We start from the raw sequence: 9,910 nt of genomic DNA on the forward strand, positions 1-9,910 counted from the left end.
ACACATCACACTTTCCCTGGAGCCCTGAATACCTTTCCAAAAGAAAAAAAAAAAGAACTGCCCAGGTTTTCCAAATGGGTACATTCACACGTGACTACTTTTACACATGTGAAATTCACGTGTTTTTTCAATAAAGATTCTGTAGCTGTGGGAAAAGCAAACATTTCTTTACAATTTTGCATGGAGAAATTTTGTTTTTGAACTGACAGTGTTCTGTTGCAGTTTGGCACAAAGTGCTGAGCCATGGCTGTAAGTGTAAAGAACAAGCTATTAGTGGATGCTCCTTTTCTGTGTGAACAATAACCTTCACCTGAATTATCCAGATACATGTGGAACAGTCTTACTATCTAATCTTATTTCATCTTTTTGAGTGTGTGGCAGGCATCAAAATCTGAAAGTGTTTACTGAAATGTTTTATATATATATATATATATATATATATATATATATATATATATATATATATATATATATATATATATATATATATATATATACAGTACAGGCCAAAAGTTTGGACACACCTTCTCATTCTTTGCATTTTCTTTATTTTCATGACTATTTACATTGTAGATTCTCACTGAAGGCATCAAAACTATGAATGAACACATGTGGAATTATGTACTTAACAAAAAAGTGTGAAATAACTGAAAACATATCTTATATTCTAGTTTCTTCAAAGTAGCCACCCTTAGCTCTGATGACTGTTTTGCACACTCTTGGCATTCTCTTGATGAGCTTCCAGAGGTAGTCACCTGAAATGGTTTCCTAACAGTCTTGAAGAAGTTCCCAGAGATGCTTAGCACTTGTTGGCCCTTTTGCCTTCACTCTGCGGTCCAGCTCACCCCAAACCATCTCGATTGGGTTCAGGTCCGGTGACTGTGGAGGCCAGGTCATCTGGCGCAGCACTCCATCACTCTCCTTCTTGGTCAAATATCCCTCACACAGCCTGGAGGTGTGTTTGGGGTCATTGTCCTGTTGAAACATAAATGATGGTCCAACTAAACGCAAACCGGATGGAATGGCATGTCACTTCAGGATGCTGTGGTAGCCATGCTGATTCAGGTTGCCTTCAATCTTGAATAAATCCCCAACAGCGTCACCAGCAAAGCACCCCCACACCATCACACCTCCCCCTCCATGCTTCACGGTGGGAACCAGGCATGTAGCATCCATCCGTTCACCTTTTCTGCGTCGCACAAAGACACGGCGGTTGGATCCAAAGATCTGAAATTTGGACTCATCAGACCAAAGCACAGATTTCCACTGGTCTAATGTCCATTCCTTGGGTTTCTTGGCCCAAATAAATCTCTTCTGTTTGTTGCCTCTCCTTAGCAGTGGTTTCCTAGCAGCTATTTGACCATGAAGGCCTGATTCATGCAGTCTCCTCTTAACAGTTGTTGTAGAGATGTGTCTGCTGCTAGAGCTCTGTGTGGTATTCATCTGGTCTCTAATCTGAGCTGCTGTTAATTTGCGATTTCTGAGGCTGGTGACTCAGATGAACTTATCTTCAGCATCAGAGGTGACTCTTGGTCTTCCTTTCCTGGGGCGGTCCTCATGTGAGCCAGTTTCGTTGGAGCGCTTGATGGTTTTTGCGACTGCACTTGGGGACACATTCAAAGGTTTTGAAATTTTCTAGACTGACTGACCTTCATTTCTTAAAGTAATGATGGCCACTCGTTTGCCTTTACTTAGCTGATTGGTTCTCGCCATAATATGTATTCTAACAGTTGTCCAATAGGGCTGTCAGCTGTGCATCAACCTGACTTCTGCACAACACAACTGATGGTCCCAACCCCATCAATAAGGCAAGAAATTCCACTAAGTCACCCTGACAAGGCACAGCTATGAAGTGAAAACCATTTCAGGTGACTACCTCTTGATGCTCATCAAGAGAATGCCAAGGGTGTGCAAGGCAGTCATCAGAGCTAAGGGTGGCTACTTTGAAGAAACTAGAATATAAGATATGTTTTCAGTTATTTCACACTTTTTTGGTGAGTACATAATTCCACATGTGTTCATTCATAGTTTTGATGCCTTCAGTGAGAAGGGCAAAATTTACAATATTTTGAGGCAGGGATTGAAAGACAGTGTATGACCAATTAGTTTATTGAAAGTCTTGAGAATTTATTTGCCACAAGAAAATGTACATAATAGAAAATGTTTTTATTCTATGTGTCCTCCTTCTTTCTCAGTAACTGCCTTCACACACTTCCTGAAACTTGCGCAAGTGTTCCTCAAATATTCGGGTGACAACTTCTCCCATTCTTCTTTAATAGTATCTTCCAGACTTTCTCATAATAGTTTTGCTCATAGTCATTCTCTTCTTTACATTATAAACAGTCTTTATGGACACTCCAACTATTTTTGAAATCTCCTTTGGTGTGAAGAGTGCATTCAGCAAATCACACACTCTTTGATGTTTGCTTTCCTGATTACTCATATGGGCAAAAGTTTCTGAAAAGGTATGGATAATAGTGTTAGGTATGATTATGACATCAATATATGTTTGGTTTCAAAACAATTGACGTAGTGCCTGCTGAGAAAAAACAACTAAATGTTCATTGTAAATTCTGCTTCCCCACCCTGTACATATGTATAATTTTTTTTTATATTTTCGAAAATGTCCACAAATATTTACAAATATATCACCTTGACCGACAGTATATTATCAGTGACAGAGAACAAAAAAACTGAAGCTTAAAAACCCTGGGCACAGACATGTGAGGTAGATCTCTGAAAATATTTTTTCTTCAAAGCACTTAGAACACTTTGTGGTTGATTCATCTCTCCACAGTCAAAGTGAGGAGCTGAAGAGGTGTAGTGATGTGAAGGAGCTCCTTCTGAAACCACCTTTGTTGACTTCACCACTTTCATTAATCTTCCATGCGCTACTATAAAGGAGCCTGTGTGGAGAATGAAGAGGTTGTCTAAACCCAGTGCTCGCCACGGCCAAATGGTCAGAAAGAGGAAACTCCGGTTGGCACGTCGATGCTGTGCCAGTCACTGCCAATACAAGCTATCAGACCCCGTAGACAAGCCCCTTGACAAGCTACTCCATCCTGCCAGAAAGTATCTCTGGACTGCCAAGTCTTACAGCAAACTGAGGATAGCTTAATGGAAAGCATGGATTGAAACTGCCATTCTCTGTTATTCTTTCTCCATTTATAAATTTTATGTGATCATGATGTATGAAATCCTGTAAAATTTAACCTAAGTGTCAGCACCAAGTCCTTGCAGAACTGATCCAAAGTTCACATGTGTAAAAAGCGTCTTTAATATTTTATCATGGGAAACAAGCATTTTCCCTGTTTTTTACAGATATTTCATTATTAAATTTGTTTTTATAATGTTGGTATTTCCCTTGATATTTGTACATCTTCTATTAATTATTTACTTCACACTCTGTTCACACACACCCAACTGTGCATGTGTCCAAACTCACTTAACACAACAGGCAAAGACCAAGCAGATTACAAGTTCATTACAGCCTTGATAACAATGTTTTTGCATCTGTTAACCTCCTAAGACCCAGGAAATGTCAGCAAAGTACAAGCTTTTTTTGTTTTTTTATTAAATAATTGCCTATATTGGAAACATCAAGATGCAACATTTTTTCAGATGCAGTTTTTAAAATTTTTATGGAATGTCCTTTGTGGTGGACAGTTTTCTTTTCTTTTTTTTTGCATAAAGTTGTAAAACTCTTGTCCACAAATGTGGACAGAAAACCCATAGCTGGGTCTTAGGAGGTTATGTGTGTGTCAGTCATACGATGAGGATATTTTTATCATTCACAATAAAACATTGCATTTATGTCACGTAATTTTTTGCACTGCATGTCTCAAACAAAGAGCTTGTTAAAGCAGGTTAAACAGTATGGCTTTCCCTTCTGCTCCTTGAAGATGCCTTGGCTGAGTTGTCGCAGACAGAAGGCGCACACAAAATGCTCGGGGTGAAACTTGCTCTCCAAAGCTGAGATGCAGCGGCCCATGATAGGTTTGTGACAGCTACCACACAGAGTGCCCTGCCGCGAGTGGAAGTGCAGTGAGCAGAGAGGTCGACCATCCAGTTCCATGAAACAGCCATCAGCGAACGGCTTCAGACAATCCTGGAAATAAAAACAGAAAAGGTCAGTGTGATGGTTTCATTTCATCATGTGTAAGTATGTCTATAAGTTGGGAATGTACTGAAAAAGGCTAAAGTCTGTGAATGAAAACAATTAATAAACCCGTTGTGTGTGTTATAGAATTATGTATGTATTTCATGAATGTCACCCATGGAGGTTTTTAAGGTTATTCTCATTGACAATCCATTGCAAATCATATATCGCTTTTACTTTGTCGGCACATCATTTTTAAAGATCCAGTGTGTCATTTATAAGTACATCGAGCAGTCCCTCCCCTCTGGTGGCCCACAAAAATTATGTAAGTCCATGCAGTGTAGACTGTCAGTGTTTGTTTTTGTTTATATGCATTTTTTACTTCTTGGATTTTCTTTTGCCACTTATGGACATGGAACCAAATATGGTAACTTCATTGACCTTGATTTTCTACATGACAATAAAAATTTTTGAAAATTTTCACAAAAGTAACAAAGTCTTGTTATGTCCTTCAGTAACACACTAAGGTTGAAGTTTTGAATTTCAGAGTATTTCTATAAGTGAACTATAAAAGGTTAAAAAGAAAGGAGCAGACTGAAACTGTGAACAAATGGACAGAAAGGGACCTGTGACAAAATCCGACTGCATGTCAGTAGATATGGAATGTTATTTAGGGATCATAAGAATGTTGTCTGTAAAACACAGCACACTTTTGCCACACTTTTTAACATTACTTGTCTCTCCTCTCTTGATAAAACGGGCCATAGCACAGTATAGAGCATGGATATCAAACTCATTATCTTCCAGGAGCCACATTCAGCCCAATTTGATCTCAAGGAGGCTGGATAGTAGAATAATGACATAATAACCTACAAATAATGACAACTCCAAATTCTTGTCTTTGTTTCAGCGCAAAAAAACAAAAAAAAAAAACAAAACAAAACATTAAATTCTGAAAATATTTATATTTCCAAACTATCCAAATAAAAAAATGTGAATAACCTGAAAAAATGAAATTTCTTAAGAAAAATAAGTGCAATTGTAAAAATATTATACCTCATCTTATCATTTATACATGTGCATTACAGATTAGATCTACAAAGGAACAGAACATTTAGTAACGGGCAGAATATTGTTAAAATTGCACCTTATTTTCTTCAGACATTTCAGGTTGTTCATTGTTGTTGAGGTTATTCATATTTTATTGCTAAAGAGTAGTTTGTTAATGTAAATAGTTTCATGATGTAATGTTATTTTTCACATTAAACCAAGAATAATATTTGGAGTCATTATTATGGGTTATCATGGTGCTGTTTGGTCTGTATGTGGAACCTGGACTAAAACAAGTTCGACACCCTTGACTTTTAATATCTTCAGTATAATTTTTGCACTTTTCAATTTCATCCCATGGGCCGGACTGGAACCTTTGGTGGGCCGGTTTTGGCCCACGGGCCACATGTTTGACGCCCCTGGCATAAAGGCAAGAAAGGCCAGAGGTGCTTATATTTATGAGGAACCTTGTATTTTTCAGTGGAGGCTGATTAAAAAATGTTTGAGCTACTTATGAATCAATGGCGGCTGCTTGTCTTTCAGACAGGGGAAGCTCAATGTCGGCTTACATCAAAAAAATGGTCAAGTTATTTAAGTGTAAATTCGGCCCTCCGTTCCTTTTTAAGAAAATGGTCAGTGACCTTATCGTACCAAGTAAACAAGAAAACGCTGAAATTATGTTAAATTGAAACAAGGAAGTACAATGAGTGTGTTCTATTTACAGTGCAAGAAATGAACGAGTAATTTCGTAGTGGTTTCTCTCTTGATTTCACAGCAGAATGCGCGACGGTATTAAACTGAACTCTGTCAGTGAAGGAGTAGATCTGAAAATAGCTGTCAATCAAACGGGATTCAGCCTTTCGACTGATCCTCCAATCAGCATGTGGAAGCCCAGCGTCCAGCCCGGCCGAGCTCCGCCCACAGCTCCATTCACCCCCAGAGATGCCAGGCGTCCGGGGGCGGGACAACATCGTGGCATTTATCCAATTACCGTCCAGTTTAAAGGCAAGGAAAAAAACTGTTCAATGAAGTCCCATCGAAGTGCATGGACGCTGAGCATCCATGGGCAAATGCACTGACTATAGATCGCATGAGAAAACAGCGCAACGGGAATCTATGAGAAGTGAACATGGAGTCCGTTGATTTGTGATAAAGCTGATTCTGAACAAACTCGTCTTTGAGATGAACACATTTGTAGTCGATGAAATGTCAACACAACACATATTTAACCATTTAATTTTCGTAATTTTAGGGGAAGCTGAGCTTCCCTTGCAGTCTTTGAGAAATCGCCACTGTTATGAATATAAAATAATTTTAAGGCTCTAAAATATTCTGTGCTGAAATTTCAGTCTGTTTTAGAATATCTCTACCAAGAATTTATCATCAAACAATTGCTCGTGGCCCAGAAAAGCAGAAGCAGAGCTACATACTGAACCATTTTTGAACAGATGCTGCATACAACAGTAGACTGGAGGAGAGTGTAAAAGATACCCGCACTGAGGAATACAGTTTCCTTGATTTATTTGAAACCGCAACATATTCATCAGGCATAAGGTTTTCATTAGCCCTGTGGTCAGAATGTTGCAAATAAAGCAAATGTGTGGGTATCATTCTCATTTATTCCCAGGCTTGTATGTGCGCCACAGCCGTGTGTGTGGTCTGAGGTAAGAGGCTCACTGAGCAGACGAAGCACTCTGGATGCCAGGTGCCATTGGCTGCAGTCAGGTAGTTCTCCTTCACCGACTCCCCACAGCCCAAGCACTTCGGAGCAAACAGGTAGTAGAAGTCCTTGCAGCAATATGGTTTCCCCTCCTTCTCAAGGAATCCTGTGACAGGTATAAAACACCTGATATTTATTACAGTATATGTTAAATCCTTTCTAGTGGATGGAAAATGAATTTGCAGGTTTTTCACCTTCAGGTCCAAACAGGCCTCCACAGTGTGTGCAGAAGAAATGTTCTGGGTGCCAGGTCTGGTCCAGGGCTGTCACGATATTCTGGTATAAAAACCACCAGACATTAAAATTATTGCATTATGTTATTATACTTCCTCTGCAGATTAGTCAACTTTGTCTCATCTCACATGTTCAGATGTCAGGAAGCACAAAAATGTGGACTGTGAACCGCATAAAGGGAATCACTGGAAAAGTTGCATTAGTTTTGATTAATGAGTCTGGTCTGCAGCATAAGCCCGGTCCACAAAATCCCAATATGGTTTTGTGTTTTGACATGTAGGATAAGTCCTGAAAAATTAACTATATACCTCAGTATGTCATCATACAATCATCTGAGGATTATTGTGTAAATAAATGACTGTAAGTTATGACAAAATAAATTAGTGCATTACAGACACATTCAGTACAACTGGATTGTAGTTACTGTAATTTAATTAGCTGTACACTACATGGAATATAGGTATAGTGATAGGAAATGCAAACATTTTTACTTTTTTTTAATTTTCAAGAACAAAACAGACATTTTCATGATTGTTTTTCTTATGTTTCTGTTATTTTATCTTTGCCATAACTGTGTTTTGAACATAACTAGAAAGCACTCAAAGCCTAAGACACATTTCCCATAACAACCATCTCCACCAGTCACACTGACTTCATGGAGATAATGACTCATAATGACTCATACTCAGTCACTATATGAAAGCCTAACCCTGACTCTTAAATCTATTGATTCTGATTATGTGAATGTCAGCACATTCTCAAGATTTTCATTTGCATTTTGGAGGACAATCATTCAAACATACCTGTAGAAGCGGTGCTGTGTACAAAATCTTGAGATATACCTAATGATTTTCTGGAAACTGTCTACTATACCTTGACCCTTGACCTTGAAAGGTTAAGGGTCAAGCTTTTTGTGACACTAGATTGTAACCTGACGTGTATGTGATAAATCAGAATAAAAGCAGATGAATTTGAAATTTTCAACATTTATACATTTTTTAATTGACCTTAGACCTAAAATTGACAAAATGCAATTATCTATACTCAGTAAGATATCACACCAAAGATATCATAATAATTTGTCCAAAATTGTGTTTAGCAGATCGCTAATAAACATGCAATCAAATGGACATCAGTAACTATTTCAGTCGGCAGAAGTAGTGAAGGGGAGGTTCTCACGTTCATGATAGGCCCTTTGCAATAGGCACAGCGAGGAGCGAAGAGCTCATGGTAGTCTCTGTCACAGTACGGTCGTCCCTCTCTCTCAAAGAAGCCTTTTCCACTCAGCTCAGTTTTACACGCCACACACACAAAGTGCTCAGGGTGCCACACTTGACCCAGTGCTGTGATCATCTAAAAACAGAAGGAGAAGAAGGAGAAGAAGAAGGAGGAGGAGGAGGAGGAGGAGGAGGAGGAGGAGGAGGCAATCTTGTTGGTGAATACTTTTTTTAATCTAGCTGATGTTCTAAATCCTAGATTCTCTCCTTTTGACCTGCAATTCTAGACACATTGGATAAGTTTTATGTTTTTTTATACATATTTCTAAATTTCCATCACAGCTCTAGTTCGTCAATGACTTAATTCACCTTTCCCACAATGCACTTGTTGCAGGAAGCACAGTGGCCTTTAGCTGTGGTGCGGACACCAATTTTCTCCAAGTCAGAGCTCAGGCCTCCTAACAGGTCATCTATAGCATCTGTTTTCTTGCTCTGTGTTGAGGCTTGTGCATCTGAATCTGTTGTCGTGCTCTTCTTCTCTGTGTTCCTTTTCACTGACTGCTTTTGTGCAAGTGGTGGAGGGGACACTTCAGACCCTGGATCCTAAATGAGAACACAAATGAACAAGGAAAACTGTTGTTTTAACACCATATCTGAATACACTGTCATAAAGTAAGGTCTCTGACAAAGGTTGAAGATTGAAGCTTTAGTGCGATGCTGCCCCCTGTTGTTTAAAGTAGGTAATTTCTTTTCTTTCGTTTATAACACAGAAGCACTGTTACTTCATGTTCATCACAAGTTTATAAAAGGAAAAAAGGATTTGACACATATTATTCATTTTGTAAATATGGGAATGTCTGCTAAAGTTCAACCGTGTCATATACACAGGATCAGTACTTTAATCCCCCTTTTCATTTACATTTTTTACATTGTACTTACATTTTGGGCAACACCCAAGAGATCTTCCAAGACAGAGTCCAGTTCTTTAGTAGGTGATATATCCCCTGACGTGGCTGCCACAGGAGCTGGTAACTCACTGAAATTCAGAGGGAGGCCAAATACAAATAAAAACTAATGACATCAGATTCTCAAATCTCCAAGAACATTCACTACCCCATCCTTACTTTGTACTGAGTCAAACTGTGAGGTCACGGATTATATTATTTTTTTTCAACTATAAATAGTAAAATCTCTTTGTCTCCAAGTGATAAACATCAGATATACACTTGAAACTTTATGAGCTTTCACGTATATTTTACAGCAGACAATAATATAAAACACTTTACATCTGAGGTGACACCCTGTTTCCTCTACATACTAATGTGATTCACAGGTCAAAAAGAGCCACAAGCCTGTGGTTCACCTGTAAACATTAAAGCTACTTGTGGCATTTCCGCTCCTGGTGAGTCCCTCACAGAGTCCACCTGACACCTGCAAACAGACAACAACAGTGGTCTATGAGTATCTGTGACTCAAGCACAATATGATTAAGTTTTGACCAATTTATCAAAAGAGTTTTTACATAATAGCTTGAAAAAATATAATGAAGCTAACAACTAAATGACAAACTGTAAAATTACTAACCCCATT

General features: G+C 38.6%; 1 protein-coding gene across 1 annotated transcript in view; it reads right to left on the reverse strand.

Moving 5' to 3' along the window:
* Positions 1–3,499: 3,499 nt before the first annotated feature.
* The window catches only part of lpxn (leupaxin), a 7,972-nt gene continuing 1,561 nt past the window's right edge, over positions 3,500–9,910 (reverse strand). The window contains exons 3-9 of the mRNA XM_030132857.1: positions 9,684–9,751; positions 9,260–9,356; positions 8,690–8,923; positions 8,283–8,456; positions 7,064–7,145; positions 6,827–6,975; positions 3,500–4,108 (exon numbers count right to left, since the gene is read on the reverse strand). Of these exons, the coding sequence (XP_029988717.1) occupies positions 3,842–4,108; positions 6,827–6,975; positions 7,064–7,145; positions 8,283–8,456; positions 8,690–8,923; positions 9,260–9,356; positions 9,684–9,751 (1,071 nt within the window). The 3' untranslated portion in view covers positions 3,500–3,841. The remainder of the gene's footprint in view (positions 4,109–6,826; positions 6,976–7,063; positions 7,146–8,282; positions 8,457–8,689; positions 8,924–9,259; positions 9,357–9,683; positions 9,752–9,910) is intronic.

Source organism: Sphaeramia orbicularis, chromosome 4 (genome assembly GCF_902148855.1).
Source record: "Sphaeramia orbicularis chromosome 4, fSphaOr1.1, whole genome shotgun sequence".
In the NCBI taxonomy this organism is placed as follows: domain Eukaryota; kingdom Metazoa; phylum Chordata; class Actinopteri; order Kurtiformes; family Apogonidae; genus Sphaeramia; species Sphaeramia orbicularis.